The sequence below is a fragment of the Podarcis vaucheri genome, assembly GCF_965113315.1.
Source record: "Podarcis vaucheri genome assembly, chromosome: 17".
In the NCBI taxonomy this organism is placed as follows: domain Eukaryota; kingdom Metazoa; phylum Chordata; class Lepidosauria; order Squamata; family Lacertidae; genus Podarcis; species Podarcis vaucheri.
In genome coordinates, this window is record NC_138755.1 from 6724903 (window position 1) to 6747930 (window position 23028).

Genomic DNA, 23028 nt, shown 5'->3' on the forward strand with positions numbered 1-23028 from the left:
TAGTGTAGTGTAGTAGATGGAATCTTAGACTAGGACTTGGGAGACCAGGGTTCAAATCCCCACTCAGCTATGAAGTTCACTGGGTGACCTTGGGCCAGTCATTGTTTCTAACCCTAGTCTCCCTCATAGGGCTGCTGTGAGAATAATTGGGGGGGGGAATTATGTATGCTGCCTGGAACCAGTGGCGTAGCATGGGGGTGCAGGGGGGGCCGGCCGCACCGGCCGCAACATCTGGGGGTTAGGGTTAGGGGGTGCAAATCCACGGTTAGGGGGCGCAAATCCACGGGTTAGGGGGCACATATTACTTGCCTTGCCCCGGGTGCTGGCAACCCACGCTACGCCACTGCCTGGAACTGCTTGGAGGGATGAATATTAAAAACAATACAGAGTCAGACATAAAAAAACTTCCCTAGACAGGGCCGCCTTCAGTTGTCTTTTAAAAGTAAAATGCAGTCATACCTCAGGTTACAGCCGCTTCAGGTTGCGTTTTTTCAGGTTGCGAAAGCTGCAGGTTGCGTGATCCCGCACGGATCACGTTCGCAATCCGAGCGTCCACTGTAGTTGTTTATTGCCTTGACATCTGATGGGAGGGTGTTCCACAGGGCAGGCACCACTACCGAGAAGGCCTTCTGCCTGGTTCCCTGTAACCTCACTTCTCGCAGCAAGGGAACCACCAGAAGGCCCTCAGAGCTGGACCTCAGTGTCCGGGTTGAATGATGGGGGTGGAGACGCTCCTTCAGGTATACAGGACCAAGGCTGTTTAAGGCTTTACAGGTCAGCACCAAGACTTTGAATTGTGCTTGGAAACGTACTGGGACCCAATGAAGATCTTTCAGGACCGGTGTTATATGGTCTCAGCGGCCACTCCCAGTCACCAGTCTAGATGCCGCATTCTGGATTAATTGCAGTTTGTGAGTCACCTTCAAAGGTAGCCCCACGTAGAATGAAGTTTAGACATTGTGCAGCCTAACTCCAGGCACACTGACCCAAAAGTAAGACCCTCTGTGATCCATGAGGCTCGCTCCCAAATATGTGAGGACTGAGGTTGCATAGATCAGCCTTTAGCAGCCTGGCACCCTCCGATGCTTTGGGCTGCAACTCATATTAGCCCCAGCCTGAAAGATGGATGGGGGAAGCCAGGTTGGCCCAGGTTGGTGTAGATTGATATTGCTGGGGCCTGTCCAAAAAAACAATCCTTATTCCTTCTTGGGAGAGGGATTTCAGCAACCAGTGACAAGTGTGTTTGTTTGTGTGTGTTGCCTGTATGCAATGAGGTATTTTCGTTCTCACATCCCTTAATCTGATATGCAGGAATGTGGCCTTCAAGGCTGAAATTCATTTGCAAATTGAGGAAGGGCAGGATGTAGGGAAGCAAACAGAGACAAAGGACTGAGTTTTGGAGGGGGGAAAGGAGCAATAAAGGGGGCTTGGATCCAGAGCTGTCTGCACCCCAAAGATGAGCCCTCCCCACCAGACCTGCTGATGGCTGCCCATTCCAGTTCTCTCTGGAAGGAGGGCAAAAAACAACAACCCCACACTTCCCCAAGGGAGTGCGGTGAGGAAAAGCAAAGTCACAGCAATAGCAATGGCTTCTGGGTTTGCTGCAAGCAAAAGACTTGGTAGGGAATGATTTACAGCTGGAGTCTCTGGAGGTTGACTCTGAAGGAAGTCCTCCCCAATGAGTTCATTGAGGATAATGCTTGAGGAAGTGTGTGTGAGGTTATTGAAGCCATGGAACTCATTGAAGCCATGGAACGCTGGACTTGGCAAGTGTATTACTAGCTGGCATTTATCCTGAGCTGGCTTGTTATGGCAAGGTTACTGAGAGCAAGTTAGCAACAGTAGACATTAATTCAAGTAGATGTCCTTGAATAAATATGGCCATTTGCCTTCTTTGTCCACAGTCCTCTCTTAACCACATTTCTCCAGAAGTTTCAGTAGGGATTTAGGGATTCAGAGCAGGCATCTGGGTACAAACCATACATTTGAAGCACAGGACTTCACGCAATGAATTATGGGAAAAGTTACAACATTTTGTGCCTTTTAATTTAGGTAAGGATGGACATGATAGAGGTGCATAAAAATTATGCATAGCACAGGGAAATTGGATAGGCAGTTCTCTCTCTGTCATAAATAGAACATTGAATCATAGAATCATAGAGTTGGAAGAGACCACAAGGGCCATCGAGTCCAACCCCCTGCCAAGCAGGAAACACCATCAGAGCACTCCTGACATCTGGTTGTCAAGCCTCTGCTTAAAGACCTCCAAAGTAGGAGACTCCACCACACTCCTTGGCAGCAAATTCCACTGTCGAACAGCTCTTACTGTCAGGAAGTTCTTCCAAATGTTTAGGTGGAATCTTCTTTCTTGTAGTTTGGATCCATTGCTCCGTGTCCGCTTCTCTGGAGCAGCAGAAAACAACCTTTCTCCCTCCTCTATGTGACATCCTTTTATATATTTGAACATGGCTATCATATCACCCCTTAACCTCCTCTTCCCCAGGCTAAACATGCCCAGCTCCCTTAGCCGTTCCTCATAAGGCATCGTTTCCAGGCCTTTGACCATTTTGGTTGCCCTCCTTTGGACACATTCCAGTTTGTCAGTGTCCTTCTTGAATTGTGGTGCCCAGAACTGGACACAGTACTCCAGGTGAGGTCTGACTAGAGCAGAATACAGTGGCACTATTACTTCCCTTGATCTAGATGCTATACTCCTATTGATGCAGCCCAGAATTGCATTGGCTTTTTTAGCTGCCGCGTCACACTGTTGGCTCATGTCAAGTTTGTGGTCAACCAAGACTCCTAGATCCTTTTCACATGTACTGCTCTCAAGCCAGGTGTCCCCCATCTTGTATTTGTGCCTCTCATTTTTTTTTGCCCAAGTGCAATACTTTACATTTCTCCCTGTTAAAATTCATCTTGTTTGTTTTGGCCCAGTTCTCTAATCTGTCAAGGTCGTTTTGAAGTGTGATCCTGTCCTCTGGGGTGTTAGCCACCCCTCCCAGTTTGGTGTCATCTGCAAATTTGATCAGGATGCCCTTGAGTCCATCATCCAAGTCGTTGATAAAGATGTTGAATAAGACCGGGCCCAAGACAGAACCCTGTGGCACCCCACTAGTCACTCTTCTCCAGGATGAAGAGGAACCAAGAGGGTCAAATGGGGAGAGTTCTGTTTTACTCAGGTCTTGCTTGCAGGCTTCCAATAGGCATCTGGTTAGCTCCTGTGAGAACAGGATGCTAGACTAGATGGGCCATTGACCTGATTCATTTGGCTCTTCTTCTGTTCTTTAGCTCCCGACCTTGGATGCAGAGCCATTGCTCAGTTCTGGGGGATCCAGACACTTTTGGTGGCAATGGAGCTGGTTTTAGGCAGTAGCTCAGCATGTTAGCTAGGGACACAGGTGGTGCTGTGGTCTAAACCACAGAGCCTAGGGCTTGCCAATCAGAAGGTCGGCAGTTCAAATCCCAGTGACGGGGTGAGTTCCAGTTGCTCGGTCCCTGCTCCTGCCCACCTAGCAGTTGAAAGCAGGTGAAAGCACGACAAAGTGCAAGTAGATAAATAGGTACCACTCCAGTGGGAAGGTAAATGGTGTTTCTGTGCGCTGCTGTGGTTTCACCAGAAGCGGCTTAATCATGCTGGTCACATGACCCGGAAGCTGTGTGCGGACAAATGCCGGCTCCCTTGGCCAGTAAAGCGAGATGAGCACTGCAACCCAAGAGTCATCTGTGACTGGACTTAACGTTCAGGGGTCCCTTTACCTTTTTAAGCATGTTAGCTTGCGTGGTGGGTATGGAAATTCCCCGGGATCGAATCATTCTTCAGCCACAAACTCACTAGATGCATAACCTCAGATATTTCCCAGAGGGAAATGATAGTGACACATGTGTGGGTTTGTTTAAACATTTAACAGCTTTCCACCCCTACACTCCATTCCTGAGTTAAGAACCTGGGAAGAAACCACAGCCCTATATATTCCTGCATGCAGTTCTGACACTGTCTCTCAGTTCATCCTACCGCACAGGACTGTTGTGAGGATAAAATGAGGAGAGGGAGAACCCCATATGCCGGAGGGATAGAAACGGAATAAATGAATAAATTCTACAAGCTCTTTTGGGCTGTGATATGCTATTTGTGCTGAGGGACACCTTCTCCCCTGCTTTTTGAGCTCTTTGTGCTCTCCCTCAAAGATAATATGCCTTCTTGCCAGTCCTCCAGTTTACTTTTCACAAATGTATTAAATTACATTTATATCCCTTCTTTCCTCCTGGAAGCTCAAGGTGGCATACACAGTTCTCCATCTTCCCACTTTATCCTTACAAGAACCCTCTGAAGGAGGCTGAGTGGCCCAAGGTCAGCTGATTCATAGCTCCATGGCTATGTTGGATTTGAACCCGAGTCTAACATTCCTAACACTGCACCACACTTGATTCCCTCTGCTTGGATATGACAATGGTTGCATATCAGCCCAGGGAACCACACAGCCGAGCACTTTGTCACTGGCACTGGCAACCAGCCTGGCCCACCAGCCCAGGGAACATGAGTAGAGTAGGCCACCTATAAGCTTGCCCTGCTCAGTGCAGGGAAATCCAGTGACTGAAGGTGTGGACACACCTGGGGATGTGGACTTACTTGAGAACTCCTGCCCCCTGTCCATGGAAACTGACTCCACATGTTCAGATGAACAGTGAGACGCATCAAATATGGAAAGTCAATACAATGCACCTTACCACCTGTAAGAGATGGGTTCAGATTCCTGCTTAGGCCAGGTGTACCAGAGCCAATCACTATCTTTCAGCTTAACCCACCTGGCAGGGTTGTTGTGATGGAATAAGTGGGGAAACTCTTGAGTATGCTACCCTCAGTACCTTAGAAGAAATGTGAACATTGGACTGTGCCTTACATTAACAGGATAAGACTGGGCCAAAGGCACACAAGTCAGTTCAGTTATTGAAGCGAAGCAGGTCTGGCACTTATGTTTGCTTTTTGGCAGATGGCATTTAGAGCAGGAGGGGTCCTTGAGATGTTATGGGGTTCCATCTCCCTCATCTTTGGCCATGCTGGCAGGGGCTGATGGGGGTTGGAGTCCAACATGATCTGGAAGACCATAGGTCACCCATCCCTGTTTTAGAGGAAGATCAGAGTGTGGAAATACTGTAAGTAAGTAAGATTGAGCTATTCATTGCCATATTTTGGGCGATTGCAATCCTGGAAGTAGAATGAGAGTTCAGTCAAATATGTTGATCCCTTGGTCAAAATTCAGTGGAAACATACGGCCCCACTCCCTGTTACATCTCATGTACTGGGGGAATTCAAATATGGGTGAAGTCCCAAAGTGTTCCACAGATGGAAATATATTGAGTCAAATGTCCACATCACGCAAAAAGTAGTTTTCAAGTAATGTTTCAGTCCATACACAAGATAAACTCACAGTGTGACTGTTCAATGCACTTTCCTTATATAAAGGATCCCAGAAGGAAGAGCAGCAAAAGAGCCCAGGAGTCAGCCTCTTTTCCTTTGGCCTTAGGCCCACCCCCCGACCGCATGTCCATTGTCCTCCCTGGCTGGGGGCGGGTCAAAGGCCAGCTCAGGCAGGTGGGTGGCACCCGCCCAGGTGAGCCTTGCTTGGTGCCGCAAACCCCGCCCACCTGTGGGGAAGGGAGGGCGGATAATATAAATGTAGGTTTTACGTACAATTGTCACAGGCTGCTGTTCTTGAACATCATGTTTACTGTTTCCCCCCTCTGCATCTCTCTCTCTCTCTCTCTCTCTCTCTCTCTCTCTCTCTCTGTGTGTGTGTGTGTTTGTGTGCGCTATCTACCAACTGTACATCTTAATACACCTGATAAAGTGGACTGTTATTACTCCATAAATCCCGGATGCCATCATAGATCTGTTCAGTCTCTAGGCTGTCACAAGACTCTTAATTTGGCCCCATTAACCATGAAATTTGGGGGTTCATAGTTATTTATCCTTCTAAATTTGAACCAATGAGGATCGTCTCCCAAGGAGACATCAGCTCACCGGGATCCTTGACTGGGGAGGGGGGAAAGCTACAGTCCTTTCAAGGTCCTCTCTCTAGAACTTTGTAAAAACATGTCAAATATCAACCCTAGGAACTCTATGCCACCCAAGGGAGGACCCATCCCACATCATCTAAGAAGGACTGGTTATTTGAGATAGCTCGTGTTGTTGAAGTCGGTTCCATTTCTGGTTCGATGGATGGATGGAGGTTGTGAAAGTCTTCTTGGAGGCGCCCCGGGCAAATCAAGCCTTCATTGTCTCACCCCACAGCGGGAGTTGGGCTCCTACAGCCATGAATATCAAAGGGCGATGGGAGGGGAAGGAGATGGACCATTGTGCAAGGAAGGGGGAACTGTGAGCCCTGCTTGCTTCTCATTAACATTCAGACTAGATTAGATCAGAAGAGCCAATTAGTTTTGATGGGGGGGGGAGAGAAAAGAGGATGCAAGAAGAGCAAGATTCCAACCATACCTTGCCTTCCATCCTGCCATCTCCGCTTCAACCCAGACATCCTGGGTGGCTCCGACGCTGAATTCAATGGAGCTTTTTAAAAATCGACCCTTACTCCTGAGACACTAACCTTGAGGAAGCCCAGAAGGATAGTTGGCTGGCAGCACCATATCAAATAAGTCTTGTGGAAACACAAAAGGGCTCATAAGCACAGGTTTCTTACTATTATTTTTTTTAAAAAAAACTTTATTGCTTTAATTATAAAGGAAGTGACATCATTTTAAACATGCAATCAATAAAAACATCCAGATAATGGTCCCCCCTGCAAATACCTATAATCCAGACTGTAAGCAGGATTCAAAGAAACAAATACTGAGAACCTGGAGAGGTATCAGAAAAAGTATCAAAATAAGGCACGAAAATGTCAAAGAAGAGGTAGGGTCACTGTGCATTCCCTATTGTGGCTTCTTGTGGTGGTGGACCTAGATTTTAGACTTGCATGATAAAATCAAACTTCGTTTTATCCTGTTTTGAAAGGACATGCGTAACTTTGAGTTTGTGTCTCTGTTTTTCCATATATGCCATGTATTTTACTAATATATCCACGTTGTACCTTCCATGTCTTTCCAGTGATTGGCTTCAGGCAGGAATGTTGTGATTAAGAGGCATTCCAGCAAGTCTTATGTACGTCTTTATTTTGGTTTAAGGAAAATTTCAGCAATGCCAGTTATGGGGTTCTTTCCATAGGCTGCTTTATAACCTTTTGTAGGTCATTAAAAATCAAATTCCAAGATGTACAAGCCTTGAAGGCAGGACCAGCACATCCATACTGAGTCATATTGTCTTCTGGGGTCTGAAAATTAAGTTCTAGTTCAGGAAAGGTTAGGGCACAATAGACCTATTACAGAGCAATTATGCCTATTTTTGCTTACTTAAAAGTAAGTTGCACTAAGTTCACTGAGGCTTACTCACAGGTAAATAGGTATGTGCACACACCTTCCTGGGAGCAAACCCATTGAACTCAATGGGGCTCACTTCTGAATAGACATGTATAAGAATGCATTAGTCTTCAAGAGACCCCAAGTTTTGCTGTTGTTGTGGGTACAGTAATACATTTATTAAGACCAACAAAATAGATCTATTGCAAACGAATGTGTAAGCTTTTCAATTCCCTATGCTTCTTTTTAAGACTAGATTCTGAGTCTGGATTCATAGTTCTGCTGATCTTGAAAGCTTGCACAATTCTATTGGTCCCATTAAAGTTGTTTTTTTTTAACCTACCTGATGGCTCAACATGCTTCTCAACATGCTTCTCAACCTTAACCTGAAATGAAACTTTTTTGAGCACTTAACAATTCAATCAACTATATTGGGTTTTTTTTTAAAAAACAGACCAAATCTGAATCCTTTTCAACACTTCCTTATCCTTTGTTGATTAACTCCAGATTCACAGATATGATCTAAAGTCTTGTTCCAACTTGTTTAGAGGCTGTTACAGTCATATGAAATGTCTGATAACATTGAAAAAGGCCAATTTCAGTGATGAACTTTGACCAACAACTTTCGGGGTAATCTTGGTTCATGGTGGAAAATAGAACTCCAATTAGCCTTTTTAACTGATACTGGAATCTTCTGACACAAAGTAAGTGATATATTATTATCTACCAGACAGAGTTGGATTTCTCTACAAAAGTTTAGCTTCTGAGGGAATGGTACCAGAAAACAAGGAACATTATACTTACAAATAAGGCAACAGTAATTTTGTGTAGGTGCCTTGGAAATGTAATAATTTATTCATTTTTAAAATAAATTTCTACACCACCTTTTATAAAATTTCTCACAAGGAAGCGAACAATAATATAAAGTTAACCTTTGACAATAAGGATTTAAACTTTCCAATAAAACACAGAAAATCAGTACAAAAACTATAGTAAAAACCTACAACTGCAAAGACAAACTGCCAGGCAAAGATTGCAAAGATAGAGGCAAACCCTGCAATAGAAAACAAACCCACCAATTAAGACCTCCTTCAGAGGGGGGGGAGAAACCCCTGCAGGGGGCAGAGAGATAAAGTCTTCAGATGTTTCCGGAAAGCTCTGCAGTGTTGTGTGGTCCACCAGAGCAAATTCCACAGCAGAGGGGAGAATGCAAAACCATCATTTGTGGCGGGAAATTGGATTTCTTTAGGTGGCGGAATGAAAAAAATTATATAGGACCACACGAGAGTCATGTATAATGGCAATATTCTAAGATTGCAAACTGGGATCATGGATATCTTGTATCTTGTTTTTTTTATTTTATAGATAATTTTTATTATTTTTTTCAACACGAATATGCAATCTTATCGAAATTTCCACAAATTTAGTTCTGTTTGGACTACCTTCGGCTTCTCTGACAATCATCCATCTTTATCTCTCAATTACGCATTTCTTCTTTTTATATTTTGCCTTTAAACTTCCCTCCCACTTCTATTTCTTTTTAACAATATATCTCAGCTTTTATAGTGCTTCTTGAAACCCCACTAGCGTTGTTCGCACATCACACATTCTTTTCAGATATTCAACAAATTTCCCCCAGTCCTCGATGAACTTTTGGTCTCGAAGATATCTGATTTTCCCAGTTAGTCTGTCCAGTTCTGCATAGTCTGTCAGCTTCAGTCTCCATTCTTCTATCCTCGGTATTTCTTCTTGTTTCCATTTCTGGGCCAGAAGAAGGATAGCTTGTATCTTGAACGCTAACTGCGTGTTCACAAAGGCAATGGTTTGCATTGTTAATTCTACTTTGTGTCATTGTTGAATACTAGTACAGTCATACCTCGGATTATAGCTGCTTCAGGTTGCGTTTTTTTGGGTTACGGACTGCCGAAACCCAGAAGTACCAGAACGGGTTACTTCCAGGTTCCAGTGGTCGCACATGCACGGAAGTGCTAAATTGCCTTTTGCACATGCGCAGAAGCACCAAATCGCAACCTGGATGTGTGCAGACGCGCAGACACAGGTTGCGAACTCTGCGGGTTGCGAACATGCATCCCACATGGATCACGTTCACAACCCGAGCGTCCACTGTATTAGTACAGTGGTACCTTGGTTTACAACCATAATCTGTTCCGGAGATCCATTTTGTAAACCAAAGAAGCTTGTAACCCAAGGTGCCCTTTCGCCAATGGGGCCTCCAAAATTTTTTGTTCATAATCCCCCAAAATGGGTTGTAATCCAAAAAAAGCTTGCAAACCGGGACACGCACTTCTGGGTTTGACGTGTTTGTAATCCAAAACGTATGCAAACCAAGGTGCCACTGCACTTCTAAGGGCTGTGGACATTAGCAGGACCAAAACTCTGAAGAAAGCTCCTGATAAGGAAACAGCAGCAGGGATCATCTCTGGATCTCTGGACCTTGACAATGCTCATGCTGTCCAGTCAACTTCCACTTTGGTTCACCCTGAACTCAGAGATAAACTCAGACCTCAGTCTTGGGATTCCATTGTTTCCATGCACACTCAGCTTCCATATACGTCCCTTAATTTATACAGGCCACTGTAGCTCAGTGGTAGAGCACTTGCTTTGCATGCGCAAGGTCCCAGGTTCAATCCCCACCATCTCTAGGTAGGGCTTGGAGAAACATCTGTACCATGTAGTCAGAGCACACGCCTTGTTCCAAAGACTCTGGATGCTGTGCAGTGGCGTAGCGTGGGGGGTGCCAGGGGTGCCGGCTGCACCGGGCGCAACATCTGGGGGGGGCGCGCTCACTGCCTCCGGAGTCGCCGAAGAGCCTCGGGCGCAGGCTGTAGCGGAGCCGCATGTCTCGCGGAACCGCCGAGCTGTGCGCGCGTCCGGGCTGAAGGCGCCCGGCAGGCAGCGGCTCTCAGCGCTCGCCGCGGAGGACACACCAGGCAGCCCCTCTTCACAGCCCCGCCTCCACCGGTGCTGCTGCAGCTGCTGGGCAGTTGCATTTTCCTCGCCTCTCTGCCCCCCTCCTCCTCCGGGCAAGCGGCGTGGTTTGGGCGGCAGCACCAGCGGCAACTCGCGGGTTAGGGGGGGCGCAAATTACTTGCCTTGCCCCGGGTTAGGGGGCGCAAATTACTTGCGTTGCCCCGGGTGCTGAGAACTCACGCTACGCCGCTGATGCTGTGGTTTATTAAGGGTACTGGGAATTGTAGCTTTGTGGGTGGTAAATTACAGTTCCTAAGATTCTTTGGGGAGGAGAAGTCATGTGCTTTAAATGTATGGTGTCACTCTGAAACCCTGGAGAGCTGCTGTTAGCAATACTGAGCTAGCTGTGCTAGTGTCAGCTTCCAGAGTTCAAATTCTGACCCTCAGTTTGGGGCCTTGCGGGTTGAAAGGTGAGGTTGTGTGGTGGGGAGTGGCTTTCCTGCATGAATCAGACACCTCTGGGGTGCTTGCTCAGTTTTTCCATCCAGCTATCCTTAACTCCCTGCCAGTTAAGGAGCAGCCAGTGTAGTACAGCGGAGTCAGATCTGAGTTCAAGTCCCTGATTGGTCATGAAGCTCGCTGACTTATGTTGGGCCAGTCACTGCTTCTCAGCCTAAACTACTCCACAGAATTGTTGTGGGGATTAAAAGAAGAGGGAGAGAACCATGTATGCCACCTTGAGCTCCTTGGAGAAAAAATGTGATACAGAAACACAACAAACAAACAAACAAACAAACATGTTCTTGCCCACCACTGTCTGTGGAGGAGTTATTGACCTGCCTCTGTCATCTCTTGACCCTGTGGTGAAATCCCATTCCTCTACATGTTGTCAGCTTCCTCACTACCACTTTACAAAGAATCATAGAATCATAGAGTTGGAAGAGACCACAAGGGCCATCGAGTCCAACCCCCTGCCAAGCAGGAAACACCATCAGAGCACTCCTGACATATGGTTGTCAAGCTTCTGCTTAAAGACCTCCAAAGAAGGAGACTCCACCACACTCCTTGGCAGCAAATTCCACAGTCGAACAGCTCTTACTGTCAGGAAGTTCTTCCTAATGTTTAGGTGGAATCTTCTTTCTTGTAGTTTGGATCCATCCAAAGTTCCTCCCTGTCATCTTTCTGAGGAGATAAAATTCTCATGAGAACAAGGAGCAGTGACCCAAGATATCTGGTTTCTTCCAGATATCCCCATGTGCTCCAAAAGCAGATTTTCTGTCCAGGAAGGTGGTGATGGGGAAATGTATTTCAGGAAAGACCTAATTTCTTTAAAATTGTGAAAAAATGAAATTGAGTTTATTAGCTGCAGGTCAGGATACAACAACAACAATTTATCATTCCTACCCCGCCCATCTGGCTGGGTTTCCCCAGCCACTCTGGTTGGCTTTCAACAGAACATTAAAAACAGAATAAAACTTCAAACATTAAAAACTTCCCTAAACAGGGCTGCCTTCAGATGTCTTCTAAAAGTTGGATAGTTGTTTATTCCCTTGACATCTCATGGGAGGGCGTTCCACAGGGTGGGTGCCACTACTGAGAAGGCCCTCTGTCTGGTTCCCTGTAACCTCACTTATCACAATGAGGGAACCACCAGAAGGCCCTCGGTGCTGGACTTCAGTGTCCGGGCTGAATGATGGGGGTGGAGCCAGACAGTCAATAGCCCTGGTTAACTCTGCATTCCAGTGTGCCACCAGGGCTACCAGGGAATCAGCTGGATGGCCATCATTGTGGGATAAAACATCCCCTACCACTCTCTGGAATACATTTGGATCCATCAAGTGGTGGGAGCAGACCATCCAAATTGGTCCCACCTCCTTGCAGAGGGAAAGGGTCATGGAAAAGTCCAGTTGCACCAGGAAGTGGTCTGACCATGGCACTTCTTTTGTTTCACTTTTACTTAGTGTCAGATCACCCACATCCATAGAGGTAAACACCAGGTCTAAGGCATGTCCACGACTATGAGTTGGGCCAAACTTATTCAGGGACAGCCCCATGGAGGCCATGCTTTCCACGAAGTCCCGAGCGGCCCCTTGTAAGGTCGTGTCGGCATGTATGTTAAAATCCCCTAGGACAACCAAACTAGGTGTCTTCAGGAGAACATCCGCCACGACCTGAAGCAGCTCGGGCAGGGAATCCTTGGTGCAGCGGGGAGGTCGGTACACCAAAAGGAATCCTATAATGCCCCTATTGTCCAACTTCTAGAAGAAGCACTAAAAAACTGGGTCTTTCCGATAGGATGCCTGGTGCAAGCTAATGAATTCCTAAAAATCACTGCAACCCCACCACCACCCGTATGATCTGGGCTGCTGTGCGTAAGAGAAACCTGGTGGACAAGCAGCAGTAAGAACAGGTCCATCTGCTTCATCCAACCAAGTCTCTGTTACACATGCCAGGTTAAGTCCTCCATCCAGGATCAAGTCGTGGATGACAACGGTCTTATGAATCATTGACCTGGCATTGCACAGCAGCACCTTAAGGCCACTTGGGTCTCCTTTGTTGATTCCAGTATCCTTCCAGAGGCAGGGATAGTGCTCCGACGACTAAACCTGCCTCCTTGGTAATAACATGGTCTGGTATTAGCATAACTCCTTGTTAGAAGCTTACTGGGCTTATCATGAATTGCAGGTTCAGAATGAGCCACTAGAGAGAGATGTTGCACTCCTGACTGAGGCTGACCATGGAGCGGTGATTTGGGTGATGAAAGAGAACAAGATGCCTACCAGGGTGGATTGGCAGATGAAACTATTGGACTACACAGAGATGGCAAGACTAACTGGGAAAATCAGAAACCAGGAGGATCAAAACTTCAACAAAGAATGAGACAAATTTATATTATATTTGAAAGACCATTGTAAACACTTGAACTCTTTAGCAGGTTTTTAATAACTCTTGCAATGACACATAGATTTTGGACACAATGGAGGTCTGTAAACTGGATGGACTTATAATATGCAGTTAAAAAGTTACGCAAAGAATCCACAGAGGGGAGGAGGGAAGTCTTGAGATTTGGAAGAATCTTGTGTAAAAAAAATTATTACGGATGAATATGAATGTGAATGAATTTGTAAAACCAAATAAAGTTTATAAGAGGGAGAGAGAGAGAGAGAGAGAGAGAGAAGCTCTTTGGTTGCACCTGAGGTGTATCTGAATAATATCTGAATGTGTACCTCTGTTGTTTCTTTTAAAATGCATTCATAATAGCTATAGCAATGTGTTATCAATGCAGGTCAAGTAATTCATTTTTAAAGTTAAAGGTATTTTTGCTTCTGGACAGGAAAACAATAATCTCAGGTGATCTGAAATATAAGCCCCACCCAACTATGTCCATAGCAGATTTTGAAGGGCTCTGTGAGTATTATTATTATTATTATTATTATTAATATTATTATTATTATTATATCCTGTCCTTCCTCCCAGGGTACCAAACATTAAAAGATTAAATCAGTACAATAAAAAACACATTTAAAACAATTAAAAACAATCTAAAAATGTTTAGAAGATCTAATTTTTTTAAAAAAGCAACCACAGACCCTCACAGTTATTAATTTTATGGCTGTCATGGCCAGTATATTTGAGCCATCAAATGCCTAGGTGAATAGGAATGTTTTAGGGAATGACCTGCCATGTGCATGACATACTGAGACAGCCCTGTGGTTATCATGGCACCCATGAGGTCATGAGCCGGCCTAGGCAAGGCAGATTCGACATTGATAGTGAAGTTCTTCAGCACTATACTAGAGAGTGCCACTGCCAGCTTTGTCAGGGAGGTTGTTTGGCACCTGAATGATCAATAAACCAGCAAGATTCCTGTTCTGCCTCTGCTACCCAGCACCAAGTAAAAACCCTCACATCCAGCTCCCAGACAGACTTCCCTCCTGTGGAGAACAATGGAATTTCTATGGTAGTTCCTTCCCGTCCCTCTGACGTTGACTGGTTCTGCACAGAATATCCAGGTGGGAAAGCTGGGTAAGGTCAGGCCCTTCCAGCTCACCTTATAAGACAGCCTTGATGACTGCCTACCAACCAATGGTGTCCTTCAAAGATCCATGCTCCTCCGACTCACGCCTGATCTCCCACGTCTCTCACGATGCATCTCTCACAACTGATCATCACAGGTTCCCCTCCTTCCCATCATGGCTTGACATTGTGTGGCTTCCCCAAAGCATGTCTTACTTTCTCCAATGCTCTGTGAAGGGCAGCTTTCATGTCTGCATTCCTCAGGGTGTAAATGAAAGGGTTGAGCATAGGGGTCACCACGGTGTACATGACGGTGGCAATCTTGTCCTTGTCCCCAGAGTAGCTGGAGAGGGGTCGGAAGTAGACTCCGATCGCCGAGCCGTAGAAGAGGGTGACCACAGTCAGGTGAGATGCGCAGGTTTGGAAGGCCTTGCTCCGGCCTTGGGAAGAAGACACCCGGAGCACAGCTCGGAAGATAAAAGCATAGGAGATGAGGATGAGGATGAAGTTCCCTATTACAATGCTGCCACCTTCGTAGAAATTCAGTATCTCGTTGAGGTTCTTCTCAGAGCAAGCCATCACCAGCAAAGGCTGGGAGTCACAGAAGAAATGGTGGATGTGGCGAGGGGAACAGAAAGAGAGCCTGGACATCAGCACAGTGTGGAGCAAGGAGTGGAGGTGGGCCAGCAGCCAGGCGATGAACACCATCACATGACACCGCATGGGGCTCATCACCAAGGAATAGTGCAAGGGCTGGCAGATGGCCACAAAGCGGTCAAAGGCCATGGAGCCCAGGAGGAAGTTCTCAGTGATGGCGAAGGCCACAAAGAAGTACATCTGGGCCAGGCAGCCAGCATAGGCAATGTTCTTGTGGCCTGTGTGAAGGTTGCGCAACATCTTGGGAATGGTGGTGGAGGTGAAGCAAACATCCACCAAGGAGAGGTGACTGAGGAAGAAGTACATGGGGGCATGGAGGAGCTGGGCATCGGAGCGGATCAGGAGGATAATCAGCAGGTTCCCCAGCAAGTTCAGCAGGTACAGGGTGAGGAAGAGAGCCAAGAAAAGGCGGTCCTGCTCTTGCCCACTGGACAAACCCAGCAGGATAAAATCAGGCTGGCTGGTGTGGTTCTCACTTTCCATGGGTTTGAGCTGGGGAGAGAGAACCACAGAAAAATAAGCTGAAAGCTGGGAGGGGTGCAATGATAGGTAACTCTGTAGCTCACTTCAGTCCATCCAGCCACCATCATGTAATCCACGCTGACTCCCACCCAAGCACATGGCCTGACAGCTGTCCCCAAGTTTACCTCTGGCATCTCCTTTAGTTAAAGAATTTTAGATGGCAGAACTGCCCCATTCCCTGGAGAGGCACTGTCGGACAGGCTAGGCTAGTCATCTTCGATCTTTTCAGACCCTCAAGACCAGTCTGCACCACAGACCCCATTTTCAATTGTTATATCAGGAGTGGGGAACCTCTGGCTTGCAGGCTAAATTTGGCCCATGAAGGTTTGCCCAAAATACCTTCTCTGCATCAGCTGATTTGTTATACACTTATCTGGGAGAAGGTCTAAAAAGCTGGTGGGAATTAAAATGGGATATAAACATTGAAGAGGATAAATGGAACAATTTATGGATAAAAGCACCATATAAATCTCTGGCAGCAACTACTAGGGCACATTCACTAAAAACTGTGCACGGATGTTATTTAACACTGAGGTGCCTACATAAAGCACAATAGCTCTCTATTATGTTGGAGATGATGCCAAATCATAGGTACATACAAACATATGAGATGGGAATGTTTGCAAAAACTGAAGGTGGCAAGGGGAAAGGAAAAAACAAGATGATTTTTTTACACTGTATGGGGTGATTTTATTAAATATACAAAACAGAACACGGACGAGAAATTCCTACAACATTTATTGCAATGTGGTATAGACACAGCCCAACAAGACAACGACAAAAATCCACCATACATACATTGTATTCCTGCACATGGCAGTAAGACCTCTGACACTGATTGCCTGAACTGTCACATCACAAAATGTTCATGAACCCTCTGAATGCGCAGAGAGGGAGCAGCAACAGAATGTGCACCTTCTTAGCTTCTGTGGCAGATGGGAAAAAACTACACACTGGGCTGGACTGAAAACCTAGTACAGAGTTCAGTGATAGGAAACTCTGTGTGGGGCAGGTGAGGATTGAGGAAAAGGGAATGAGATGAGGATACAGGTTAGGGTGCTTGAGGGGGGAGGTGCAGAACAGGAAGTGGACTGAGAAGTATGGACCTAACTGAATAGGAAGGAAACTGATGTCTAGGGGCAAGCAGGGTTTAAGGGAATTGAGGAGCTGATGAAAAAAGCCAACAATAAGAGAGAGTGCTGTGAGAAAAACTAAAGCAGCCCAGAGGCAGTTTGGTTGGGTTGGGGCTGAACTTCACATCTTGATGTGGCTTCAGTTTGCAGGCTTTTTGCTACTATTGTTTTGATGAGCCTGCATGTGATTTTATGGTTTTTATGTTGATTTTATTGTACCTTGCCTTTGAAGCTTTTTACTGAGAGGCAGTATATAAGGGCTCATCTATACCTATCTTTGCCCCGCATTGCTAGGCACAGGTCTGGGCTTTCCAGACCCATGTCTGAGCACTTTCTTTTTGGCTCGGAACTTTCCTTGTGAAAACCTGCTCTTTACTGCTGAATCGGATCAAACAACAATCCACAGAAAACCCCAATTGCCATTTGTTCTGATTCAGCTGTAAAGATCAGGATTTCTCAGGCAAAGGGGGGAAAGTCCTTGGACATGGACCGGCATAGTCTAGAAAGCATGGGGCAAAAAGAAAGTGTGGATGAGCTCTAAGTCTTGGGAAAGAAGACCTGAATATGTTCACCCCATTTTTAAAGGGGGCTAAGAAAGTAAATAGAAGGATTGGGGAGTTTGAGAAAGACAGAAGGAAGAGTCCTAATCCAGCCTCCCTCCTTATTTCCTATGGCTTCCCCCCCCCCCATACCTGCTTCCACCTGTCAAATACTGTAGGAGTTTCAGCTGTTTAGCCCTTGGGATCCTGATGGTATTAAGAAGGTGGTGGTTGCAGCACCGCTTCTCTGTCTGTAACTGGGACAGCAGAAACTGTAGTGGAGACTCAGCCTTCTCCTAAAGTCATAGGCACGATGCATCCTCAGCAGAGAATACTGTAATTGGAATAAGGAGGGGTATATGAGCTGTTAATAGTCAATGCAGCAGCTAGTGGCATGCATATCACAACGGGGTTTTGTTTTTGTTGTTGTTTTTAACAGGGTGCATCACATCAGCTAGGGACTTGTTAGCAGAATAGGGTGGCCTCAGTGGAATCCCACCCCCCAAGTTCTGCACTTATTTGGACTTCAGATCGGACCATGTATGTTCAAAATAGTGGAGAAACACAGTCTTGAAATCCTGCAGGACTTTCTGTCATTTTCCTAAGTTTGTAAAATGCTATACACTCATTTTCATGTTTCCCTTTACAATAACCCTATGGTGTGGTTGTGGGGGGGGAGGTTGGAGCCTCTGGCCGTTCAGATGCTTCTGAACTACAATTCCCATCATCCATGGCCATTCACTGTGCCTCCTAGGCCTGATGGGAGTTGCTGTTCAGCAACGTCTGGAGAGCTGAAGGTTCCCCGCTCCTGGCCTTGGGGTAGCTCACACTTATTCTCTTTTGGAGAAGGTGAACTGAGCTCTAAGGCTACTCAAACGAGTCTATTGTTGAACTGCAATTTGATGCCTGGTTCCTTGGCTGTCCATAGCCACTGGACCATCATCTTTGGGTATTTTCTCTTTGTGAGGTTTCTCTCCCTGGTTCCATCTTGATGCATGGGATTCCCACCTCTCAGAAGCAGCTGAGGGGGAGAGAGCCTGATGTTAGAAGGAGGCAGATGATTTCAGCGGCAGTGGGGTTAGGGAGAGGGAGGAGGACAAGGAGCCCATTGGACCAGGGAAGGAGGCTATCAGCAACTCTTTGCAACACAGAACCAGAGATCAGAACCCACAGCTCATTCACGCCTCGCTGTTAATACCCTTAGAGGGTCCATAGAGTTTCAATTCAGGACAGTTTGGTGGGGCAGTCTGGGGTCACCACAGGCAAGGGGAATATTTGTCTTCCTTTCTCCTCTGTTGAGTGATTGGTTGTAATTCATTCACCCCATGCCCTCCAACATTTCACTGATGAAAACAGAGACGTCCCATTCCATAAGGCTAATTTTACTATTTATACCCAACACATCTTTCTGAGTCTGCCACTCTGGGCAGATTCCAACATACATAAAAACATAATCAAACATTAAATATTTTTTTTTTAAAAAACCTGTTCCTATACAGGATTGCCTTTAGATGGCTCAGGGGTCAGATAACTCCATACCTTCCAACATTTCTCCAATGAAAATAGGGACATCCTAAGGAAAAGTGGGGAAAGGATCAGATCAGAAACCGGGACAGCTTCTCTAATTCAGGGACGTCCCTGGAAAAGAAAGACACTTGGAGGGTCTGTCATACAGAGAAAAGCAAAGTGCTACACTTACGCTGTGGTCAAAACTCCCCCCTCCCATTGGGTACCTTGGTCTTCATCAGCTTGGACAGTATGTAGAATATTGTGCTTCCCTATGCACACAGCCAAAGATCTCTGCACAATGATCAACGTGCACCATATTGTATGTATGTATTATTGGCTTATCTGTGTTGGGATGTCTTTGTTTTCAAAGAAAGGTTTTGTGTGAATGGCCACAGTCAATTAATTATTCTTTATTCTATATTTATTTCATAAAACAACAACATGTAAAAAAAAAACAAAAAAATACCTCAAAAGGTAAAACAGTAAAAATTAAGAAAAAAATTACAAATATTACGTGGGGCTACCTTTGAAGGTGACTCGCAAACTGCAATTACAGTAATCCAGAATGCAGCAGCTAGACTGGTGACTGGGAGCGGCCGCCAAGACCATATAAAACCGGTCCTAAAAGATCTTCATTGGCTCCCAGTACGTTTCCGAGCACAATTCAAAGTGTTGGTGCTGACATTTAAATCCCTGAACGGCCTCGTCCTGTATACCTGAAGGAGCCTCTCCACCCCCATCGTTCAGCCCAGACACTGAGATCCAGCGCCGAGGGCCTTCTGGCGGTTCCCTCATTGCGAGAAGTGAGGTTACAGGGAACCAGGCAGAGGGCCTTCTTGGTAGTGGCACCCGTCCTGTGGAACATCCTCAATTCAGGTGTGAAGGAAATAAGCAGCTATCCTATCTTCAAAAGACATCTGAAGGCAGCCCTGTTCAGGGAAGTTTTTAATATTTAATGCTGTCTTGTTTTTAACACTTGATTGGGAGCCACCCAGAGTGGCTGGGGAAACTCAGCCAGATGGGCGGGGTATAAATAATAAATTATTATTATTCTATTATTATTATTTACATCTGTACATCATAGACTTCTATTCATTGTTGTCGATAGACTAAATTGTCAAAAAAACTCATAAAATACCAGACATTTTAACAATAATTTTTCTTCCAAAGCGTCTGACCTCCCGTCCTTTCCATATTTCATACATTTTAAATCTGTTGCATAAACATATCTACTTGTTTGGTAATAAAGGAAAGATATCTATGTCATTTTCCTTTTACATGAATTATTTACAGAGGTTGTTCAAAGTGTTATGGAAAAATCTGGGGGGCAGGGGTACTCTCCCACCCAGCTCATCGGACTAGGTCCGTGCGTCCCTGCGGAAGAAAATGAGCTCAGCCGGACAGGAGCAAACTGCAGAAGATCCAAGTTTATTGCGCAACAGGTTCAAGGCGAGATTGAACAGCGAGAAAGGGGTGACATGAACTTTTGAAATTTCCCTCCATGTCCCAGAATACAGTGCAAAATACATCCCAGTTACATCATGAATACATTAAGAAGAGGTTGGGTTACACAGATTACATCACGAATACATTAGGAAGAGGTTGGGTTACACCGGATTAACATATGGAGGAGGAAGGGGGGAATATGCAGAGCTGGAGATATGCGCAGATAAGCACATCCTGATAAGACAATGGTCCATGTATGCATAGTCTGTCACCTGGCATCGCCTGGAGGAAGGGCTTGGCAGAGCGATTTGATCGGATTAGGGTCTTGACACCTTGCTTGAGGGATTATGAAGGACTGGGGAGGTGTCATGGGGTCCTAGAGAAATTGAGCAAATTGGCACGTTGATTTTCTATGAATTTTATAGATTTTAGTCCCTTTTGACATTGGCAATTGGAAATAAATGGATATATTGTAGCGAAGAAGGAGGTGAAGAAGACATGCCCCCCCTTCCGTATCAAAAGGCTGCTACCGAATTTAAGCTATAGCAAATGTTCTTGAGGTAATTCTTGAAAATTTTCCAATTTGAAATAAACTCTTGCTTAGGCTTGTTTTTGATCTTTTCTGAAAGATTGTCTAGTTCGGTGTATTCTACGAGCTTCATTAGCCACTGTGATCTAGAGGGGATTTTATCACTTTTCCAATATGTAGCAATGAGTACCCTCGCAGCTACTGTGGCATATAGAAAGATCCTTCTTGAATTCCAGGGAATATTGGAGCCCATAATACCAAGTAAGAATGATTCCGGCTTTTTAAGAAGAGGTGCTTTTAACATTTTTTAAAATTATAAATAAATATCATTCCAAAAGACTTTGATCTTTTTACACACCCACCACATTTGATATGTGGTACCACCTGGTTCTCCACATTTCCAGCAGGTATTTGGGACACCAGAAGTGCAACATCTCTCTCTAGTGGCTCATTCTGAAACAACTGCAACCCATCATAAGCCCAGTAAGCCAGAAATAGACCAGAATCCTGCAGCTATTAAACACAATGTCACTTTACAGTACTGTCTTGAGAATGAGGTATTTCCTGGAGCGCGTTTATTTCCACCCCTGTGGCTTCTGGGATGATGCAAGAACCAAGCTCTCTCAATTCACTACACCTTGTGCTCAAGATAATTCTGTCATTCCACAAAGATCACAAGGAGAAACTTCGTTTAGTGGGAGTGGGGAAAGCGACGACATGTACAGGCACCGATTTGTGCAGGGGTTGAGTTCTAGGTCATTGTGCCTGATGGTGGAATGTGCATCAACTGGCCCACCCATTAGGCCCCACACCCTTTCCTGGCCACTTCTGGGTTGCATGTCAATTGGACGCATATAAGTTGGTCGTTGCCTCTACAACAAATTGCAGAAAAGTCCCTGGTTAGAATAGAATAGAATAGAATTTATTGTTTATACCCCACCCATCTGGCTGGGTTTCCCCAGCCACTCTGGGCGGCTTCCAACTAAGTATTTAAAATACAGTAGTCTGTTAAACATTAAAAGCTTCCCTAAAGAGGGCTGCCTTCAGATGTCTTCTAAAAATCTGGTAGTTGCTCTTCTCTTTGACATCTGGTGGGAGGGCGTTCCACAGGGCAAGCGCCACTACCAAGAAGGCCCTCTGCCTGGTTCCCTGTAACTTCACTTCTCGCAGTGAGGCAACCGCCAGAAGGCCCTCGGTGCTGGACCTCAGAACGATGGGGGTGGAGACGCTCCTTCAGGTATACTGGACCGAGGCAGTTTAGGGCTTTAAAGGTCAGCACCAACACTTTTAATTCTGCTCGGAAACGTACTGGTTGGGATAAAGAAGCAAATATGAGCTCTTAAGAATCAATGGAGCAGCTAGAAGCATGGCACACAACAGTTTGTTGCTGCTGCTTTTTTTACAGAGTAAGATAAAAGGTAAAGGACCCCTGGATGGTTAAGTCCAGTCAAAGGCAACTATTGTGTTGTGGCACTCATCTCGCTTTCAGGCCGTGGGAGCCAGTGTTTGTCCACAGACAACTTTCTGGGTCATGTGGCTAGCTTTACTAAACTGCTTCTGGAGCAATGGGACAGCGGGATGTGTGTCAGAGCGCATGGAAATGTCGTTTATCCTCCAGCTGCAGCGGTACCTATTTATCTACTTGCACTAGTGTGCTTTTGAACTGCTAGGTTGGCAGGAGCTGGGACAGAGCAATGGGAGCTCACTCCGTCACTGGGATTCGAACCGCCTACCTTCCGATTGGCAAGCCCAAGAGGCTCAGTGATTTGGACCACAGCGCCACGCGCTACCTATTTTCCCCATTTTACCGAATACATCACACCAGTTTGAGACATGTTAGCAAAATGGAGTGGCCTTGATGGAATTCCACTTCCCACACTCATTGGACTTTAGAGTGGACCATGTGTTGTGTTTGATCAGGGTCTTTCATGAAAACAATAAAAAAGTGAATGTATGATTAAAGGTAAAGGTTCCCCTGCTCGTACGGGCCAGTCTTGACAGACTCTAGGGTTGTGCGCTCATCTCACTCTATAGGCCGGGAGCCAGCGCTGTCCGCAGACACTTCTGGGTCACGTGGCCAGCATGACAAGCTGCATCTGGCGAGCCAGCGCAGCACACGGAACACCGTTTACCTTCCCGCTGGTAAGCGGTCCCTATTTATCTACTTGCACCTGGAGGTGCTTTCAAACTGCTAGGTTGGCAGGCGCTGGGACCGAATGACGGGAGCGCACCCCGCCGTGGGGATTCGAACTGCCCCTCTTTCGATCGGCAACTCCTAGGCGCTGAGGCTTTTACCCACAGTGCCACCCGCGTCCCTGAATGTATGATTAGAGGT

At 45.9% G+C, this 23028-nt stretch overlaps 1 protein-coding gene and 1 long non-coding RNA gene across 2 annotated transcripts in view; both read right to left on the minus strand.

Annotated features, from left to right (window-relative positions):
• Positions 1–23028, minus strand: part of LOC309522363 — a 232603-nt gene that overhangs the window by 99805 nt on the left and 109770 nt on the right. The gene's annotated exons all lie outside the window — the stretch shown is intronic.
• On the minus strand, positions 14080–17804 carry LOC309522287 (olfactory receptor 1E5-like). Its single transcript, XM_082205537.1, has 2 exons — positions 17363–17804; positions 14080–15507 (listed from the first exon to the last, which is right to left on the minus strand). The coding sequence occupies exon 2, from the start codon at positions 15496–15498 to the stop codon at positions 14533–14535; it is 966 nt and encodes a 321-aa protein (XP_082061663.1). The 5' UTR covers positions 15499–15507; positions 17363–17804; the 3' UTR covers positions 14080–14532.